Source organism: Pantherophis guttatus, chromosome 2 (assembly GCF_059756535.1).
Source record: "Pantherophis guttatus breed Tessera chromosome 2, ASM5975653v1, whole genome shotgun sequence".
Lineage (NCBI taxonomy): Eukaryota > Metazoa > Chordata > Lepidosauria > Squamata > Colubridae > Pantherophis > Pantherophis guttatus.
The window spans coordinates 3,792,346-3,814,138 of NC_142064.1; the positions used below are offsets into that span (position 1 = coordinate 3,792,346).

The following is a 21,793-nucleotide window of genomic DNA, read 5'->3' on the forward strand; positions in this document are numbered from 1 at the left end:
CGCGCAGAGGGTCTGGGAGGGAAAAAAACGGGTGACTGCAAAACAGCGGGGGAAGCTGTTTTCGCCCTCTGGAAAGCTTCTGGAGCCTGGGGAGGGCAAAAAACACCCCTCCGCCGTGGGGCAGGTGGCCAACTAGGCCATGCCCACCATGGCCACACCCACCCAGCAACAGGGCAGTGAACCCGTTGCTAAAGGATCTGAAGCCCACCCCTGCACGCGTGCCATCGCCAGCTGCTCTTTGGGTTCCTGACACACGGGCTGGTGCGCATGCACAGGCTGACTACCTGGTCTTCGGGTGTCCGGCGCTCCGGCACGCATGAAGACCAGATGGCCGGCGCACATGCGTGTGCCAAGAGCCCCAAAAACAGCTGGCTGGTGCGTGCATGTGCAACTTCCAGCTGGTCATTGGGTTTCCGGGGCTCTGGCATGCACACACATGTGCCCTTGCATGCAGGCGTGTTCCGGTTTGGGAACTCGGTGCCGACAAGGTTCGCCATCACTGTCCTAGCTGCATGAGCGAACCTGGAGTTGAACTAAACTCTCGGTTCCTACATCCGTGCGCAATTTCTTAAAGCAATTATGGAACGTATTTATTTAAGAAAAATTGTTTTATGGCTGCCAGCTCACTCCCAGTGATTCTGGGCAATAATCCCACATCCCTCTCGGTGACAACACTCAAACGATAAGGATAGGGATTACAACAAGGTCCAATTCAGAATAGCGTTGGAAGGGACCTTGGAGGTCTTCTGCTCAAACAAGAGACCCTATGCCAGTGACGGCTAACCTTTTTGCCATCGCGTGCCAAAAGCGGGGGGAATGTGGGGTGGTCACATGCGTGCATGCCCACACCCATAATTCTATGCACCCTGCCCCCCGCGCAAGAGCGTGTGACCCCCACACGGTCCCCCCCGATTTTGGCATGTGATGGCCCGGTGGGCCCTATAGGCCTGTTTTTCGCCCTCCCCAGGCTCCAGAGGCTTTCTAGGAGCCTGGGGAGGGTGAAAAAAAGCCTTCCCCACCCCCCTGCTCTGGAGGCCGGAAACAGCCCATTTGCCGACTTCCGGTGGGCCCAGAAGGTCTGAAAATCAGCTGGCCAGCGTGTGCATGCGTACTGGAGCTGAGCTAGGGCAATGCTCGTGTGCCCACCAATATGGCTTCACGTGCCACCTGTGGCACGCGTGCCATAGGTTCGCCATCACAGCCCTATGCTATTTCAGACAAGTGGTTGTCCATTCACTTCTTTAAAACCTCCAGTGATAAAGCACCCACAACTTCTGGTGGCAAGCTGTTCCACTGATTAATTGTCCTCACTGTTGGGAAGTTTCGCCTTAATTCCAGATTGCTTCTCTCCTTGATTGGTTTCCATCCGTTGTTCCTTGTCCTGCCCTCTGTTGCTTTGGAAATGAGCTATTTGATGGGTTTCACTCAGTGGTGGGATTCAATTTTTTTTTTACTACCGGTTCTGTGGGCGTGGCTTGGTGGTCATGGCATGGCTTGGTAGGTGTGACTTGGTGGGCGTGGCAGGGGAAGGATACTGCAAAATCCCCATTCCCTCCCGATCAACTGGGACTCGGGGGCAGAGAATAGATGGGGGTGGGGCAGGGGTGAAATCCAAAATTTTTCCCTACTGGTTCTATGGGGCGTGGCTTGGTGGGCATCGCAGGAGAAGGATACTGCAAAATCTCCATTCCCTCTCCTCCTGGGGGAAGAATATTGCAAAATTTCCATTCCCTCCCCACTCCAGGGGAAGGATACTGCAAAATCTCCATTTCCTCCCCTCCTGGGGGAAGGATATTGCAAAATCTCTATTCCCACCCCACTCCAGAGGAAGGATACTGCAAAATCTCCATTCCCTCTCCTCCTGGGGGAAGGATATTGCAAAATTTCCATTCCCTCCCCACTCCAGGGGAAGGATATTGCAAAATCTCCATTCCCTCTCCTCCTGGGGGAACAATACTGCAAAATTTCCATTCCCACCTCACTCTGGGGCCAGCCAGAGGTGGTATTTACCAGTTCTCCGAACTACTCAAAATTTCCGCTACCGGTTCTCCAGAACTAGTCAGAACCTGCTGAAACCCACCTCTGGTTTCACCCCAATCTGGGGGTCCCCAATTCCCAATTGGCAAAACAAGGACTTAAAGGCCTTTTAAAAGAGTGTCAAGGTAGGGGCCTATTTTATTTCTGTCAGGATGATGTTCCACAGGGAGGGAGCCACCACAAAGAAGGCCCTTCTACTTGGTCCTGCTAGGTGGACCTTCTTAAAGGTGAGGGGAGCTGTAACATTCTCTGCCTCCCCAGGTAGATATGAGCGGGTCAGGTAGATATGAGCGGGAAAAGATGGTCCTTTGAATATTTGTTCTTCCTTTCTTCTTGGATCCCAAACCCTGGAATTTTTAGCTTGGTTTGGCTCTCTGTTTATATGTTGTTTGCTACAATACCCCAATCACAGAACTAACAACTCAGACAATCAACGAGTAAACCACCATCAAGGAAACATCAAGACAAATCCCACCAATGTTGATATACGGTAAGCCACCAGTATATAAACAGAGACTAAACTCCACTCCCTACCAGCACCGATGATGTTACCTGGTTAGGTAATGAAACGTCTACAAGAAAACAAGCACAATCAGAGAGCACCAACAACCCCACAGTTCAAAGATGAGTATAAATATTCTCTTCTAACCAAACCACTTTGTATATAAAAGCGATCAAATTTTACCCCTTCTAGCAACTGATGAAGTTTCCTAGTTGGGTCATGAAACGTTTGCAAGAAAACAACCAAGCTCAGAGAGCCCCAACAACCCCACAGTTCAAACCTGACTACAAATATTCTCTTCTAACCAAACCACTTTGTATATAAACAAAGATCAAACCCCACTCCCTTCTAGCACTGATCATGTTACCTAGTTGGGTCATGAAACGTCTGCAAGAAAACAACCAAATTTAGAGAGCACCAAGGACTCCACAATTATTCTCCTCCTCCTCCTCCTCCTCCTCCTCCTCCTCCTCCTCCTCCTCCTCCTCCTCCTCCTCCTCTCTTCAAATCCCACTCCCTTCTAGCACTGATGATGTTACCTAGTTGGGTCATGAAATGTCTGCAAGAAAACCACCAAGCTCAGAGAGCACCAGGGACCCACAATTTCTACTTCTTCTTCCTCCTCCTCCTCCTCCTCCCATCTCACCCCTCCTCCTCTCCACAAACCCCACTGCCTTCTATCACTGATGATGTTATCTAGTTGGGTCATGAAATGTCTGCAAGAAAACCACTAAGCTCAGAGAGCACCAGGGACCCACAATTTCTACTTCTTCTTCCTCCTCCTCCTCCTCCCATCTCACCCCTCCTCCTCTCCACAAACCCCACTGCCTTCTATCACTGATGATGTTATCTAGTTGGGTCATGAAATGTCTGCAAGAAAACCACTAAGCTCAGAGAGCACCAGGGACCCACAATTTCTACTTCTTCTTCTTCCTCCTCCTCCTCCTCCCATCTCACCCCTCCTCCTCTCCACAAACCCCACTGCCTTCTATCACTGATGATGTTATCTAGTTGGGTCATGAAATGTCTGCAAGAAAACCACTAAGCTCAGAGAGCACCAGGGACCCACAATTTCTACTTCTTCTTCTTCTTCCTCCTCCTCCTCCCATCTCACCCCTCCTCCTCTCCACAAACCCCACTGCCTTCTATCACTGATGATGTTATCCAGTTGGGTCATGAAATGTCTGCAAGAAAACCACTAAGCTCAGAGAGCACCAAGGACTCCACAATTATCCTCCTCCTCCTCCTCTCTTCAAATCCCACTCCCTTCTAGCACTGATGATGTTACCTAGTTGGGTCATGAAATGTCTGCAAGAAAACCACTAAGCTCAGAGAGCACCAAGGACCATACAAGAGCTACAAATATTCTCGATTGGTAAACCTAAGGAAGAAATGAACGCCTCTTAAGACACAGCACAGATGTTGCCCCTTGGCCTGCTGAGAGACAATGGACGTGCAGATGAGATGAGCCATGAATGTGACTTTTCTAATGCCACCCCCCACCCCCCCAGAAGTGAAAGTGAAAGGGTTATTGGGGGAAAGTGTTAATACTAACGACCTGCGTATTGCTGTACTCCAGCGTATGCTTGCTGCAAAGGATCAGCCGTGGTTGGACTTTGTGCTGCGAAAACACAAGAGAGAGAAAAGAAAGAGGAGGTTGAAACATAACACATTTGGCGACATCAATATAACAGAGTAACAGAGTCGGAAGGGATCCGGGAGGTCTTCTAGTCCAACCCCCTGATCAGGCAGGGGACCCCTATAACATTTCAGACAAAGGGTTGTCCAATCTCTTCTTAAAAACTTCCAGTGTTGGAACAATCGACCCCAACATTTATGTTGTTAAGTGAATCCGTCCCGTTTTACGACTTTTCTTGCCACCTTTGTTCAAATTAAAACTTTTTTATTCGTTTATCAAAGTATAAAATACAAAGGGAAAAAAACATGGAGAAGTAAGAAGAGAGGGAGGAAAAAAGAGGAGGTGTAGTGCAAAGGGAGAAAAAAGAAGAAGTTGGTGCCTTTTTTCTTTTTGTTAAGTGAATCACGGTGAATCCCCGTTGTTAAGTGAATCTGGGTTCTCCATGGACTTTGCTGGCTAGAAGGTCGCAAAACGACTCCCAAACACCACAACTGTCATAAATGTGAATCAGTGGTCAAGCATCCAAATGTAAGTCACGTGACCATGGGGATGCTGCAATGGACATAACTGTGAAAAATGGTCATAAGTCACTATTGTCAACTCGCAAAGCATCCCTGGCCTGCTCTCGAGTTGCCATAAGCAAGGGGGATGGGAAACCGATGAAGCAGCAGGGCAGCCAAAGACAGGAGCACATTCCAGACATATCTCTCTCAAGGCTGTCTCCCAGGGTTATCCACAGCGGCCGGAGGGGAGTGATTTCTACAACACATGAAATTGCTCCATTGGCGAATGACACACCCTGGGGGGAGGGGGGAAACAGGGTCATGATGGGGGCATAAATTACGTGGGGTCAGAGTTGGCTTCAGCTGGAACATGCTGACATGAAGCTCCTGATAAATAACTGGATTTCTTTTGAAGGTTGACTCGAGGTTCATGATTTAATTAGGGCATCTGTCGGAACTCTGACAACTATTTTCAGTGGCATTGTAACTTCAAACGGTCAGTAAATGACTATCTGTATTTAGTGACTCTCTCCTAGAACTTTTCACATTTATATAAACATTTTAGGGAAGGTGGTTGTGAGTTTTATTTATTAGATTTGTGGATCAGAAAAAGAAGCAAGGAAAGTAGAGAAAAAGCAAATTATTAATAAAGAGCAGGTTTTTCAAGCGCTGTAAGTTTGACAAGAAATAATTCCGAAATGACATTGATATAAATCTACATATTAAAATATCGCACGTCTGTCTGAAAGTTAAAAAAAAAATATGTTGAAATAAATCAGCATTAAAATAAGATTATTGCACAGTAATTGGCAATTTTAACCAGCATGATTTGAATGACAAATTGTACATTACAATAAGTTTGACAAATCTACATGTTATAATCTTATGCTTAGGAGAAACCCAGATTTAGGATGCGGCAATGCAAAATGATAATCATAAAAAAAAAAAAAAATCCCTACATCAAGTTAAAATCTCCCATTGCATTTTAAAATATGCAGCTCATTTTGACGTTGATACATAAGCTCGTAACTTAATTTGCCCTTCTTTCGTGAAAGAAATTATTTGCGCTTTTCAGTAAGAAACATAGAAAATGCTGGCAGCTGTTATCCGGTTCGAAGCCAGCTTGGTTACATTTTATAAGAATATAAAGTTTAGAAATATTCAGTTAAAAAAAAAATAATGGCCTGCAAAAAAAAAAAAAATCTACCTTTAAAATCTGTTTCATTCTATTAGACTAATGCACTGTCGATAAAACACCAATTTCCTCTCGGTGTAATATTAACTGTCAATTTGATATTTCTCTTCCATCGATAATTTCCTGTTATGGCCCGCCAGCAGCCTGCAGAGCTGGCAGCGGAGTCAGACAGTGAGGAGGCTGGGGAGGGACATGGGCCAGTCCTGGAGTCAGGGGAGGGCCGGGACGAGGGCTCTGCGTCGGAGGCAGAGATGGGGCCAGGGCCATCTGGGACTGATGCACGGACTCCAGAGTCCCCAGAGTCGGATATCAGAGACGCAGAGGAACAGGAGGAGCCTGTTCCTAGTGTGCGCATGCACAGAGCTGCCAGAAGGCAAGAGCAGATAAAGCAAAAGGGACGACTCAGGAGGAAGGCCAGGAGATGATTGGCCCCTCCCATAAGGCTTAAAAGAGGAGCAAAGGCACGTGTGCACTTTGCAGGAAAGCAAGGTTGTTAATTCTGTTCCCAGTCAGCATCTCTGTTTGATTCTGGACTCCGTGTGGCTTTGCCAAGTAATTCTTCGGCAGTGTGTCAAGGGAGATAAAGGTGGGTGATTATCCCAAAGGACTTTTTGCAACTAATTGGGACTCAGCTGTGAATGAACGTAATTCACAGCTGTTGTAATAAAAGAGGTTTTTGGGACTACTCGTGTGTTTTAGTGACTCAGGAGGCCTAGGTCACAACAATTTCCGTCATCGCCAATCAATTGTACAGGAGGTAGTCCTCAACTTAAGACCACAGTTGAGTGCAAAATTTCTGTTGCTAAGTGAGAGGTTGGTTCAGTGAGTTTTGCCCCATTTTACGACCTTTCTTGCCACAGTTGTTAAGTGAATCTGGCTTCCCCATTGAGTTTGCTCGTCAGAAGGTCTCAAAAGGAGATCCCGTGACCGAGGGACACTGCAACCGTCATAAATATGAGTCAGTGGCCAAGCGTCTGAATTTTGTACACGGGACCATGGGGACGCTGCAATGGTCGTAAGTGTGAAAAACGGTCCTGAATCTGTTTTCAGGAACCCAGCATCAACTTATCATTTGCAAAGCTTCCTTTTCTATAGTTTCATTTCATTTTATTCAGAACAAAGTTAAAATGCAAAATGAAATAAAAGTCTGAGAAGACTTATTTCAGCCCTTCCTACAATCTCTCTACTTCACACACACACTTTAACCTTCTATTTAAAAATAGAAATAAAAATAAATATTAATCGAATAAGAAATTGAAATGAGAATAAAGATAATTAGAAAATCGGGGCTGCTCGAATACCACTTTAGATTGAACTGAAAAGGGAAACAAGAAGAGAGAGGGGAAGGAGTAGAGACAGAGGAAAGGAGAAGAGAGGAAAACAGAGGAGAGGAGAAAAAAGAAAGGGAAAAGGAGAGGAAGAAAAGGGAGGGGAAAGAGGAGTAGAAGAGAAGGTTAGAAGGGGGGAAGAAGAGAGGAGTGGGGGAAGGGAAGGGGAAGTAGGAAAGAGAAGGAGAGGAAGAAAGAAGAAAGTAGGAGGAGAAGGAGGAAGGAAGAGAAGGGGAAGAGAAGAAGAAAGGTTGGAGTAAAGGTAAATGGTAAAAGAGCAGCCCCGAAAAAGTAAAAATGAAAGTTAAAAGATAAGGTGAATGAAAAATGATGGATAAATGACTGTACATGTAAATGTATTTATGAGAAATAAAAATAAAAAAACTTTTTTTAAAAAAAAACCTTCTATTTTTTCTGGCTGTGATCCCAACAAATCAACAGAACGAGAATGTTTAACACAACAATTTTGTGAGAGGCCACAACAATGGGGGGGAGAGACCCCAAGACTGTCATTTTAAGAACAGGCTTTGCAAGGTCAGGATTAAAACAAATAAATATATATATAACGGAGAGCTGCCCAACCCCCCGTCAATTTCTTCCCAAATCCAATTTAAATCATTCTCCCCCAAACCTAATCTATATCCATAATTATATCATTTGGTACAACAAGCTTGTGAGCGGTTTCCCACAATTTATGTAGATTAAAATTCATGGGTGCCATACTACCGATTCTGTATTATGAAGATTGATTAAGACAGCTGATGCAGTGATTAAAAGAGTGTGCATTTACTGTTGCAATTAATTAGGCATTCAGACACAACAATAACTACAATAACCAGAAGAATGCGCTGAGCTGGCATTCGTGGCTTAGGGGTGGAGGCTTCTCGGCTGCTTTGACAAGGATCCGGGTTTGACGGAAGGGCCGTAAAAAGGGAGCATAGAGTTGGAAGGGACCTTGAAGGTCTTCTAGTCCAACCCCCTGCCCAGGCAGGAAACCCTACACCATTTCAGACAAATGGTTGTCCAAACTCTTCTTAAAAGCTTCCACTGTTGGAGCATTCACAACTTCTGGAGGCAAGTTGTTCCACTGATTAATTGTTCTCACTGTCAGGAAATTCCTCCTTAGTTCTAGGTTGCTTCTCTCCTTGATTAGAATAGAATAGAATAACAGAGTTGGAAGGGACCTTGGAGGTCATCTAGCCCAACCCTCTGCTTGAGCAGGAGACCCTATAACATTTCAGATAAATGGTTGTCCAGACTCTTTTTGAAAGCCTCCAGTGATGGAGCAACCACAACTTCTGAAGACAAGTGGTTGCATTGGTTGATTACTTTCACGGGTAGGAAGTTTCTCCTTAGTTCCAGGTTGCTTCTCTCCTTGATTAGTTTCCACCCATTGCTTCTTGTCCTGCCTTCAGGGGCTTTAGAAAATAATTTGACCCCCTTGTCTTTGTAGGAGCCCCTCAAATATTGGACCACTGCTATCATAACAGATTAACCGAGTTGGAAGAGATTTTATAGGTCATCTAGTCCAACCCTCCGCTTAAGCAGGAGACCCTACACCAGTGATGGCTAACCTTTTTGCCATCGCGTGCCAAAAGTGGAGGAAGCGTGGGCGGAGTCATGCACGTGAGTGCCCACACCCATAATTCTATCCGCCCCGCCCCCACGCATGCGCGCGTGACCCGCCCGATTTTGGCACACGATGACACGGTGGGCCCAGTAGGCCCATTTTTTTGCCCTCCCCAGGCTCCAGAGCCTTTCTAGGAGCTTGGGGAGGGTGAAAACAGCCCCCCCCGGAGGCCCTCCGGAGGCCAGAAATGGCCAGTTTGCTGACTTCCAAAGTTCCTTCCAACTTTGTTATTCTCTTATTCTTGGTGCTTTGTTAGCTTGGCTGTTTTCTTGTGGCTGTTTCATTACCCAGCTAGGTAACATAATCAGTGATAGTGAATGTAGATTGTGCTCTCTGTTCATATAAACAGGGAGCAAACCATACTCATTAGCACTGATAATGTTACCTAGCTGGGAAATGAAATGTCTGCAATTAAACAACCAAGCTCAGAGAGTACCAAGCACCCACAGTTCTCCTCCTCCTCCTCCTCCTCCTCCTCCTCCTCCTCCTCCTCCTCCTCCTCCTCCTCCTCCTCCTCCTCCTCCTCCCCCTCTCCCTCTCCCTCCTCCTCCTCCTCCTCCTCCTCCTCCTCCCCCTCTCCCTCCTCCTCCTCCTCCTCCTCCTCCTCCTCCTCCTCCTCCTCCTCCTCCTCCTCCTCCTTTCCACAAAGTCCACTCCCTTCTAACACTGATGATGTTCCCTAGTTGGGTAATGAAATGTCTGCAAGAAAATAACCAACCTTATAATAATAATACCATTTATTGTCATTGTACTTGTATACACAGTATACCCATACAACGAAATTCACTTAACACCCAAAGACCAGGTCCAATACACAGAACAATCCCCAAACACACTCCCACCCACCACAATTCCCCACCCCTAAATCACCCAAACATCCACACAACAGACCAAGTAATGCTGCCCAACAGCTCACCGATGGTGGCCCTTTAGTTCATTGTTGAGTGCAATTATAGACCTTAGATATGTCTGTTCATCTGGATTTAAACAGATGTTTCCTCCTCTGCATTCATTCATTCATTCATTCATTCATTCATTCATTCATTCATTCATTCATTTCCTATGGCCGTCCAACTCAATCAAGTGACTCTGAGTGGCTTACAAGTCTAAAATTTTAAAATAGTTCCAAAGACACTGAAACAATAAAAACATCCACGTAAGAAATATAAACAAGAGCTTTGATGATTAATCTGCTAATAATGAAGCCAAGTAACGAGCGGCATGATGGCCTAGTGGTGAAGACACTCGCTTCCAACTTGGAAGGTAGAGAGTTCAATCCTAGGTAGCAGCAAATATTTCTCTCTTAGGGCATAAAAAGGAAGCATCTGCTGTGAACTCCGCGTAGGTGTCAGGAAGGGCATCTGGCCAGTAAATGCTCAGCTCCAACTAGTTACCCTGACTCTATCCCGAGTTAAGGGATTACAGGGTCATAAAAGGGAGGATTTTTTTTTTTAGTGAAGTCAAGTAATGGAGCTATCTTATAAGAGTTAAGGTTCTTCTTTGGTCTTTGAGTAGCTTCCACCTTGTCTCTTCGAAGATGAGGGGACTTCAACTCCCAGAATTCCCCAGCCAGCAAAAGTATTGGGTCAGAGGTCGAAGCAAGAGGTCCCAAGGCCAAAATTTTGTCCTACCTGGGTAAGGATGGATGCCGTTGGCAAAGACGGCTTCTGCTGCAGGTTGCCCGTTGGCTTGCGGCGGGAGACCAGTGAAACCATTCACCCCGATGGGGGAGGGGATGCTAGGCACGGCTGGTGCAGTGATGCCTGGAGGCGTGCTGCCACCTGGAGGGCGGGAGAGGAAAGGCAGAGAGTCAAATCAATTGCGTCCCTCGGTTTGAGAGTACACAGGAAGTCCTCGACTTACGACCGCGATTGAGCCCCAAAATTCCATCGCTAAGCGAGACTGTTGTTAAGTGAGTTTTGCCTCAACAATCAATTGCGTTCCTCAGTTGAGAGTACACAGGAAGTCCTCGACTTATGACCGCGATTGAGCCCAAAAATTCCATCGCTAAGAGAGGCCGTTGTTAAGTGAGTTTTGCCCCAATTGTAAGTGAATCACCGCCCTTGTTAAATTGGTAACACGGTCGTTAAAGAGAATCTGGCTTCCCCACTGAGTTTGTTTCTCAGGAGGTCTCACAAAAGAGAATCATGTGAGCCCAGGGACGTTGAGACCGTCATAAATGTGAGTCGGTTGCCCAGCGTCTGAATTTTGATCACGTGACCACGGGGACGTTGCGACGGTCGTAAGTGTGAAAGACCTGTCCTAAGTGGGTTTTTTTCAGTGCCGGCAAAACTTTGGTCACTAAATGAACCGTTGTAAGTCGAGGACTGCCTGTATTGCGACGGCTTGCTCGGCCGCGTTGGTGCTGCCTCGGTTGCCCTTCGGATGCTTACCTGAGGTGGGCGTCATGGGGGTGGCCGCCAGCCCGTTCATGTTGAGGGCGGCCATCTGCTGCATCTGGGCTGCTGCGAAGGCCGCCATGGGGTTTAGGTAGCCGCCTTGAGCCACAGAGGCCATGATGGCAGCCTGTTGCTGCATCAGCTGGAACAAAGGAGAGCAGAGCAAAAATATCACGCATTCACTGGCAGGGCAGTTGGGCGAGAGGGAGGGAGAGGACGGCGCCCGGACGGTTCCCAAACCCCTCGCCAGAACTGTGGTGGGTGTGCAAAACTCTTACTTTGAACCCAGCCTCAAGGGAGGAGGAGGAGCAGGAGCAGGAGGAGGAGGAAGAGGAGGAAGGAGAGGAAGAAAAGGAGAAGGAGAGGAAGCAGTAGTGGAGAAGGGAGAGGAGAGGTATAGGTAGGAGGAGGAAAAGGAGAAGGAGAGGAAGCAGTAATGGGAGGAGGAGGAAAAAGAGGAGGAAGAAGAAGAGGAGGAGGAGAAGGAGAGGAAGCAGTAGTGGGGAGGAGGAGGAGGAGGAGGAAGAAGAAAAGGAAGAAGAAGAGGAGGAGAAGGAGAGGAAGCAGTAGTGCGGAGAAGGAGGAGGAGGAAGAGAAGGAGGAGAGGAAACAGTAGCGGCGAAGAAGAAGGGAGAGAAGGAGTATAGAATGGAAAAGGAGAAGGAGGAAGAGGAAGAGGAGGAAAAGAAGAAGGAGAAGGAGAGGAAGCAGTAGGGGAGGAGGAGAAGAAGAAAGAGGCAGAAGAGGAGGAGGAGGAGAAGGAGGAGAGGAAACAGTAGCGGCAGAGAAGAAGGGAGAGAAGGAATATAGAATGGAAAAGGAGAAGGAGGAAGAGGAAGAGGAGGAAAAGAAGAAGGAGAAGGAGAGGAAGCAGTAGGGGGAGGAGGAGAAGAAGAAAGAGGCAGAAGAGGAGGAGGAGGAGAAGGAGGAGAGGAAACAGTAGCGGCAGAGAAGAAGGGAGAGAAGGCATATAGAATGGAAAAGGAGGAGGAAGAGGAAGAGGAGGAAAAGAAGAAGGAGAAGGAGAGGAAGCAATAGCGGGGGGAGGAGGAGGAGAAGAAGAAAGAGGCAGAAGAGGAGGAGGAGGAGGAGGAGGAGGAGAGGAAGCAGTAGCAGAAGAGGAGGAGGAGGAACAGGAGAAGTATAGATAGGAGAAGGAGAAGAAACAAGAGAAAGGGAAGGAGGTGGAGGAAGAGGGAGAGGAGGAAAAGGAAGAGGAGAGGAAGCAGTAGCAGAGGAAGAGGAAGGGGAAGAGGAAGAGGAGAAAAGGAGGATAAGGAGAAGGAGAGGAAGCAGTAGCGGAGGGGAGGAGGAAGAGGAGGAGGAGGAGATGATTTTCTAGGATGATTCCCCAAATTGAGGTCCAGATGAAAAGGAGACCAGTTTATAGACTGTTTATAGATAAGAGCCTTGCCCCGTCACTCATGATGGTTCTTGGCAATTCCTTGATTACAAACCACTAATGCATGTGTAAACCAGCCACTAGTTTGTAAACAGAGAGTAAAGCATGAGTTTGAGTTAAGCCGATGAATGAATAAAATGATCTATAAATTCTATATATCACCCTGGTCCCTTTGCAAAACGTGGGTTTCTGTCCCTGCTTTATATATCTGCGGTAAAGTTCTGCTCTGGTTCTGCAGTGATAATTTGTGCGTCTTGAGGGCAGCTGCGTGAGATTTTCATCTGGTCTTGTGTCCTTCTGACGTTCCTTGCTGGCAAACCTCCCATTTTTTCCTAACTGGAGAGAAACAGCCGGTTTGCCAGGATAAATATTCCTCGTGGTGGCGCCCCCTGGTGGCCAATCCTGACATTTCCTGACTCGGAAAGCTGGCGCTCGCAACGTCTACGATGTGCTTAGACTGGGTGGGCAGTGGTGGGCTGCAACCGGTTCTGTGAGCGCGCACGAGCGTTCAAAACACAGCAATTTGAAGCTCATTTGATTGTCGGGACTACCGGTTCGCCCGAACAGGTCCGAACCAGCAGCAGCCAACCACTGCAAGGGTCTGTGGGGATGGGTCTTCCTTGGAAGCGTGGGATTCACTGGCTAATATTTTCTATGAATGCTCGGGAAGTGGGTCTTGGCGAGTCGGAATGCAGATTGCGAGCAGATTTGTGTTTTTTGTAAAACCTGCTGGCTGATCGTACCATCCTTGCCGAGGATTGTACCATCCTTAAATTAAAGGGTTTCCCTCTCTCTATCCTTCCTTCCTTCCTTTGGTCCTTCTTTCTCTCTTTCTTCTTCTTTTTCCCTCCCTCCCTCTCTTTCTCTCTTTCTTTACCTTCCCTTCCTTCTTCCCTCTCTCCTCCTTCCCGCCTCCCTTCCCTCTCTTTTTTTCTCTCTCCTTCCTTCCTTCTTCTCAATTTCTTTCTTTCTTTCTTTCTTTCTTTCTTTCTTTCTTTCTTTCTTTCTTTCTTTCTTTCCTTCCTTCCTTCCTTTCCTTCCTTCCTTCCTTCCTTCCTTCCTTCCTTCCTTCCTTTCTTTCTTTCTCTCTCTTTCTTCCCTTGCTCCTTCCCTTCTCACCCTCTTTTTCTCTTTTTACTTCCTTCTTCCCCTTCCTTCCTTCTTCCTTCCTTTTCCTCCCAAATCTCTTTCTTTCCTCCTCCTCCACCTCCTCCTCCTCCTCCTTCCTTCCTTTTCTATTCCTTCCAAATCTTTCTTTCCTCCTCCTCCTTTTCCTTCCTTCCTTCCTTCCTTCCTTCCTTTTCTGTTCCTCCCAAATCTCTCTTTCTTTCCTCCTCCTTCCTTCCTTCCTTCCTTCCTTCCTTCCTTCCTTCCTTCCTTCCTTCCTTCCTTCCTTCCTTCCTTCCTTCCTTCCTCCCTCCCTCTCTCCCTCCCTCCCTCTCTCTGTTTCTATCAGGGCATTAAGGCCTCCATCTCAACAGACTAGGGGGCTTCCCAAGAAAGAGGCAGGCAGGCAGGGAAGCCATCACTCCACTTGCTGTTGCCAAAGACGGTGACTTCCCTGTTCAACCTAACCTTGGTCCTCCCAACAGGTAGCAGAAGCCCACGGTTGCCTGTTTTAACAGCCCTGCCAGGATACCCAGTTTCTGAAAATGGAAGTTTACTTTTTTGCTCTTTGAGAATTAGGATTTTGTCCTCATCTGCAAATGTATGCAGACTTAATGTGCTCATTAATAACTTATTTGCCCAAAATGCCTGCAATTAATTAAGTAAGATTTCTTTAGCAGAATGACAATTTGAAAGGCAGGGGGAGGGAGGGAGAGAGAAAGAGAGGGAGGAGTAGAGAGAGATCGAGGGAGAGAGGGAGAGAGAGAGAGAGAGAGATTGAGGGAGAGAGAGAGGGAGGGATATATATATATATATATATATAACATAAACAAATATATATATATATATATATATATATATATATATATATATATATATATATATATATATATATAATATATATATATATATATCTCAAGGAAGAGGGAGGGAGGGAGAGAGAGAGAGAGAGAGAGGGAGGGAGGGAGGAGTAGAGAGAGAGAGAGGGAGAGAGAGAGAGAGAGAGAGAGAGGGAGGGAGAGAGAGAGGGAGGGAGGGAGGGATATATATAGTATAGTATCTATTTTCTTACTTCTTCGTAGGGTTTATGTGTGTTTTTCCTCTAGCCAGGTTTTCATTACGTAACCAAGGTTTTTCTGCAGCCCCAGCTCAGTAGAATCACATCCACTCGATTCTGGGCTTTTTTCCTTTCTAGCAGCCAGCAAGCTCTTCCTGCTAGGTGGGAGACCTATATAGATCTATTTCTAGCTCGTTTGCTTTCATCAGTAGGCCACACCCATATCTTATGTATCCTCCCTGTAAAGGTATAGTATCTATTTTCTTACTTCTTCGTAGGGTTTATGTGTGTTTTTCCTCTAGCCAGGTTTTCCTTCTCTCCCTCCCTCTCTTCTGTTTCTTCTTTCTTCCTTCCTGCTTTCCTTTGTCTCTTTCACTCTCTCTTTCTTTCTCCTCCCTCCCTCCCTCCTTCCCTTCTTCCCTCCCTCCCCCTCTCTCTTCTCTTTCCCCTTCCTTCCTTCCTGCTTTCCTTTCACTGTTCTCTTTGTCTCTCTTCTCTTACTCTCTCTCTTTCTCTTTCCTCCCTCCCTCCCTCCTGTTCTCCCTCTCCTTTCTTCCTTCTCTCCCTCCCTCACTTCATTTTCTCTTCCTCCCTTCCTTCTTCCCTCCCTCCCTCCCTTCCTTCCTCTCTCTTCTCTTTCCCCTTCCTTCCTTCCTGCTTTCTTTTCACTCTTCTCTTTGTTTCTCTTCTCTTTGTCTCTTTGTCTCTTTGTCTCTTTCTTTCTCCTTCCTCCCTCCCTCCCTCCCTTCTTCCCTCCCTCCCTCTTCTCTTTCCCCTTTCTTCCTTCCTGCTTTCCTTTCACTGTTCTCTTTGTCTCTCTTCTCTTTCTCTCTCTCTCTCTCTTTCTCCTCCCTCCCTCCCTCCTGTTCTCCATCTCCTTTCTTCCTTCTCTTCCTCCCTCCCTTCATTTTCCCTTCCTTCCTTCCTTCCTTCCTTCCTTCCTTCCTTCCTTTCCTTCCTCTCTCTTCTCTTTCCCCTTCCTTCCTTCCTGCTTTCCTTTCATTGTTCTCTTTGTCTCTCTTCTCTTTCTCTCTCTCTCTCTCTTTCTCCTCCCTCCCTCCCTCCTGTTCTCCATCTCCTTTCTTCCTTCTCTTCCTCCCTCCCTTCATTTTCCCTTCCTTCCTTCCTTCCTTCCTTCCTTCCTTCCTTCCTTCCTTCCTTCCTTCCTTCCTTCCTTCCTTTCCTTCCTCTCTCTTCTCTTTCCCCTTCCTTCCTTCCTGCTTTCCTTTCATTGTTCTCTTTGTCTCTCTTCTCCTCCTTCTCCTTCTTCTCCTCCCTTCCTCCCTTCCTTCCTCACACGAGAGCTCCTTCAATGTGTTTGAAATGCAAGTCAGAAAGAAGGAATGGATCATTGGACCTTCCGGGATCTCTGGCTGTGAAGGTGGCAGCTTCCCACTGGATCGTTAATTCCTCTTTCTTCCTACATGCCTCTTGCAAGACCCTTTCGCATTTTAATTAGCGATTTAGTGTTCTTTGTAATTGCTGATGGTGTGATTAGAAGTCCTTGGCTGTCCCTGCACAATAGTGGCCTTCTCTTCTCTTTTTAAAAGGTCCCACCTGTTCACCTGGCATTCACGGAAAGTATGGTCCAGATTGATGAGCAGGTGGTTTTTTAAAAATCCACCAATGAAAAGTGGTGGGTGCTGCTGGGGGGAGGGGCTAGGAGGGTTATTAAAAAGAGAAAGTTTTGAAACAACTAAAGGAGTAAGACAGGGCTGACCACTGTCTCCTCTGCTGTTCATTCTGTCCGTGGAGACATTAATGTCCCAAATTAGAGATAATTCGGAAATAAGGGGATTAAAAATTAAGTCACAAGAATGTAAGGTCCAAGCATGCGCAGATGATCTGGCATTTATTATTGAGGAACCTTTAGAATCTGGACCTATTTTACTACAAGATATAAACCAATTTGGCGCAGTAGCAGGATTTAAAACGAATAAAGACAAAACCAAAATATTGACTAAGAATTTAAACAACAGGCGGAATGAACAACTATTCTCTTATTCTGTACAGAGTCTCCTGCTTGAGCAGGGGGTTGGACTAGAAGACCTCCAAGGTCCCTCCAACTGTTATTATGTTATTCTCTTATTCTGCACAGGGTCTCCTGCTCGAGCAGAGGGTTGGACTAAAAGAGCTGAAGAAGCTTCTTGGATGAGAAGCGAAGCGTCTTCAAAGAAAAACCAGAAAGTCCAGTTGCCTCTTGAAAAAAGCAGCTTTGGGACCAGAAAGGAGTGGGGTTTGCAAAGAGGAGGAGGAGGAGGAGAAGAAGGAAGAGGAGGAGGAGAAGGAAGAGGAAGAGGAGGTGGTGAAGAAGGAAGAGGAGGAGAAGAAGAAAAAGGAGGAGGAGGAGAAGAAGAAGGAAGAGGAGGAGGAGAAGGAGAGGAAGAGGAGGAGGAGAAGAAGGAAGAGGAAGAGGAAGAGGAGAAGAAGGAAGAGGAGGAGAAGAAGAAGGAAGAGGAGGAGGAGGAGAAGAAGGAAGAGGAAGAGGAGGAGGAGAAGAAGGAAGAGGAAGAGGAGGAGGAGAAGAAGAAGGAAGAGGAGGAGGAGAAGGAGAGGAAGAGGAGGAGGAGAAGAAGGAAGAGGAAGAGGAAGAGGAGAAGAAGGAAGAGGAGGAGAAGAAGAAGGAAGAGGAGGAGGAGGAGAAGAAGGAAGAGGAAGAGGAGGAGGAGAAGAGGGAAGAGGACGAGAAGAAGAAGGAAGAGGAGGAGGAGAAGAAGGAAGAGGAAGAGGAGGAGGAGAAGAAGGAAGAGGATGAGAAGAAGAAGGAAGAGGAGGAGGAGAAGGAAGAGGAGGAAGAGGAGAAGAAGAAGGAAGAGGAGGAGAAGAAGAAGGAAGAAGATGAGAAGAAGGAAGAGGAGGTGTAGGAGGAGGATTTTAGAGTCCTTGGTGCTCTCTGAGCTTGGTGATTTTCCTGCAGACATATCATTGCCCAAACCATGTAACATACTTAGTGGTAACCTAGTTTATGTCATGGAAGGACTGTAAGAAAACCACCAAGCTCAGAGAGCACCAAGGACCCCTCAGTGTTAGTTAAGTTGTCCCACCTTCATTTATGGAACAGATGCACCGTTTATCTTTCTGAAAAAAAATCTCAATTTGAGAAGGCATCTGCTCTCATAAAGGCCATCTCATCTTGCAGTTTTGCGGTGGTCCTTGGCGATACCTGTTGAGTTTTCAAGAGGGTTTTGGGGAGGGTTGGCCTAATTATAACCCAGATACAGATAGTCCTCGACTTACAACAGTTCATTCAGTGACCAGTGGAACGGCACTGAAAAAAAGTGACTTACGACCCTTTTTTGCACAACCGTTGCATTATCTCCATGGTTACGTGATTGTACAATTTGGATTCTTGACAACTGACTCACAGGTATGACGGTCGCAGTGTCCCGGGTTTACGCGATCCTTTTTTGTGACCCTTCTGACAAGCACAGCCAATGGGGGAAGCGGGATTCACTTAACAATGGTGTTACTAACTTAACAACCGCAGCAATTCGCTGACCGGATATGGCAACAACGGTCGTAAAAATGGGACAAAACTCACTTCCCAAACGTCTCGCTTAATGACATAAATTTTGAGTTGTACGTCGAGGACTACCTGTAGCGTATGGAATCCCTCCCGACCTTCAACTGCGGGGCAAAAGCCACCCACTTAGAACCCCTTGGTTGTGTTGACACTCACTGCCTGTGCGTAAGCGCCGTAGGCTCCAAACTGTATGGCCATGGGGTTGAACATGCCCATCTGCCCCGCCATTTGCTGCATCCGGCGCATAGTGCGCTCTTTGTCCGTGTCGGCAAACTTGACCACCAGGCTGGACGATGCTCCCTGCAGGAAGGGAAAAAGAGAAAAGGAAGTGAGTCCAAAAAATAAGAAGTGCTAAACAGAACTATTTTGAAAACGCAAATAAACCGGGAAGGTGGCTAGCATATAAATTGAAAAAAGAAAGGGAATCAGGAAGTGAGTCCGGGTAGGAAGTAAAAAAAGAGAAGCCATTCCAAATATGTCACCTTTGAAAAGTATAGACTGTGCGGAGATGGATAAATTGAAGAAAGAAATAAAAGAAAAAGATGGAACGGAATATTACTTCATATGGAATAAATCTGTTGTGACCCAGGTCCGAGTAGGTAATATCAGACGCAATCAGTTCGAAAACAAACAGACTTTATTAGAACAGCTGAGAATTAACTCATTCTCAGCGTAGTCCAAACTAATTCAAAACAAATTCTTCATAACACAAATTCTTCAGCCTTATCACCAGCCTTGGTCTAATTGGGCAACCTGCCAAAGGCTTTTCTTGGCAAAAGTTCAGGAGCAGAAGACGCCGACAAGAAATAAATACAGCAAGACAAGAAAGAAATCTATCAACGTTGTTTTCCAACAAAGAGCCCAAGAGCTGTTGCTGGTCTTTTAAGCCTTATGGGAGGGCCAATCATCTCCTGGCCTTACTCCCAAGTCGTCCTTTTTGCTTTAGCTGCTCTTGCGTTCTGGCAGCTCTTCTCATACGTGCACTAGGAACAGGCTCCTCTGTTCCTCTGCCTCTCTGCTGTCAGCCTTTGGAGGCTCCAGAGTCTGCACATCACTCCCTGATGGCCCTGGCCCCATCTCTGCCTCCGATGCAGAGCCCTCATCCTGGCCTTCCCCAGCCTCCAGGACTGGCCCATTTTCCTCCCCAGCCTCCTCACTGTCCGACTCCGCTGCCAGCTCTGCAGGCTGCTGGCGGACCACAACAAAATCAGTGGTGGGTTTCAAATTTTTTTAATACCGGTTCTGTGGGTGTCGCTTGGCATGTCTTGGTGGGTGTGGCAGGGGACGGATTCTGTAAAATCTCCATTTCCATCCCACTCCAGGGGAAGGATACTGTAAAATCCCCATTCCTCTCCACTCCAGGGGAAGGTTACTTCAAAATCCCCATTTCCTCCCGATCAGCTGGGACTTGGGAGGCAGACAATAGAGGGGGGCGGGTCAGAATTTCCCCTATCGGTTCTCTGAACTACTCAAAATTTCCGCTACCGGTTCTCCAGAACTGGCCAGAACCTGCTGAAACCCACCTCTGGAATAAATGGTACTAATGGTTAGAGGACAGGAATAATAAGCAAGAAAATACATAATAGAGATGATCTAGAAATTAGGAAGCATCAATAAAATGATATCAAATATATAAGATATGTAAAGTAATATATAGTTACGATAGTATGTACTATATAATAAGTAAGGAGTAGTATATATAATATATAAGGAATAAGGGAACCACAAAAATAAACATATGAATATGTAGGGGGGGGACATAAACTGTGGATATACACCGATACAGGACTGTTGTAAAATGGAAATTTTTCTTTTCTTTTTGTTTTTAAAGAAAATAATAATAATAAATATTTTTAAAAAAGAGAAAAGTGTGGATTCAATTGGAATAGAGCATTATTTAACATGGGACTTATTGTACAAATGGTTAGATAACAGGTGCAGAGATTAGTAACTTAAAACAAAAGAAGATTAACAAATATATATATGTTTTCTGAGGTTTTCACGGGTGTTTGTATGTAGGTCTTTGGTTATTCGGGTTTTCTCCCGCGTAAAATTGGAGGTTTCTTGGCAACGTTTCGACGAAGTCTCATTCGTCATCTTCAGGCTGGTGTCTTCGGCTTCGTGCGATCACACACATTGCTCCTAGAAGCACGAAGCCGAAGACACCAGCCTGAAGATGACGAATGAGACTTTGTCGAAACGTTGCCAAGACACTTCCAATTTTACGCGGGAGAAAACCCGAATAACCAAAGACCTACATATATGTGTGTGTGTGTGTGTGTGTGTGTGTGTGTGTGTGTGTGTGTGTTTCTTTTAGCCAGGTTTCTTCTATGTAAAAGTCCAATTACCTCTTGAAAAAAGCTTCTTTGGGACATTGCTTCTTGCCTTTCCCTTAGGGCAGGGGTGTCAAACTTGCGGCCCGAGGGCCGGATCCATCACGTGCTGGCTGCGCCCCCACCCGGTTTAGCAAAGTCCTGATACATCATGTGACGCCACCATGACGCCACGAGTTTGACACCCCCTGCCTTAGGGGTTTTGAAGACCAGGTTGGCCCCCCTCTTGTCAGGGTTCCAATTAATACCCTAGAAGTTCCTCAAAGTTCCATTTTATTAGAGATGTCATATTGGCACATCTGGGAAAACCCGAATCTGAAAGCTTCCAATTCAGTTCAAATCTTTATTGTCAGCGCACAACCTATATGCAATGAGATTGGTTGAGCTCCCTCAGTGCATTCCCCCCCCCCCCAGTGGTGAAATCTAAAATTTGTTACTACCGGTTCTGTGGGCGTGGCTTGGTGCAGGGGGGGTAATGTGACTGGGTGGGCGTGGCCATTTTTAAAAAAACTTTTAAAACCATTTTTTCTACAACCTCTTCGGTGAAAAGGTTGTAAAAAAAATGCTTTCAAAAGGCTCTGACGATCCCAGCTAAGTTGCCAAATTGGCAGATACTTTTTTTCTTTTAAATGCCTCTGACGATCCAAGCAGAGTTGCCTGATCGTTAGAGGCATTTAAAAGAAAAAAAGTCTCTGCCGATGAGGCAACTCAGCTTGGATCGTCAGAGGCATTTAAAAGAAAAAAAAAGGGGTTTTTTTCTTTTAAAAGCCTTTGATGATCCCAGCTGAGCCACACGATCATCAGAGGCTTTTTTTTTTTTTTATTTTAAAAGCATTTTTTTGGCCGAAGAGGTTGTAGAAAAAATGCTTTTAAGAGTAAAAAAAAAAGCCTCTGATGATTTTGCGGCTCAGCTGGGCATGGGGGGTGGGGGTGGGGGGCAGGGAATTTTGTTACGGGAGCTGCATGGCGCTCTCTCATAACACCTCTCCTGCGTGAGCTGCACTGGCTTCCAGTGGTCTTCTGGGTGCGCTTCACTGAACCACCCACCGCCATCGCTACCGGATCGGGCAATCCGGTCCGAACCGGGAGCATTTCACCCTTGATTTCCCCCCCCCATAATATAACTCACAGTGAAGAC

The 21,793-nt window shown here is 46.4% G+C and overlaps 1 protein-coding gene across 15 annotated transcripts in view; it reads right to left on the minus strand.

Annotated features, from left to right (window-relative positions):
• Window positions 1-21,793, minus strand: part of CELF4 (CUGBP Elav-like family member 4) — a 921,337-nt gene that overhangs the window by 85,419 nt on the left and 814,125 nt on the right. For 9 of the 15 annotated variants that reach the window (XR_015732034.1, XR_015732033.1, XR_015732027.1 and 6 more), the window contains 4 exons: window positions 18,479-18,622; window positions 11,228-11,375; window positions 10,466-10,615; window positions 4,095-4,160 (listed from right to left, as the gene is read on the minus strand). Coding sequence is in view for 2 of the 15 variants with exons in the window: in XM_087885501.1 (XP_087741627.1) it covers window positions 4,095-4,160; window positions 10,466-10,615; window positions 11,228-11,375; window positions 18,479-18,622 (508 nt within the window). In the remaining 13 variants the exon portion in view is untranslated. The remainder of the gene's footprint in view (window positions 1-4,094; window positions 4,161-10,465; window positions 10,616-11,227; window positions 11,376-18,478; window positions 18,623-21,793) is intronic. The other 6 variants (XR_015732035.1, XR_015732028.1, XR_015732024.1 and 3 more) reach the window with 1 other exon arrangement.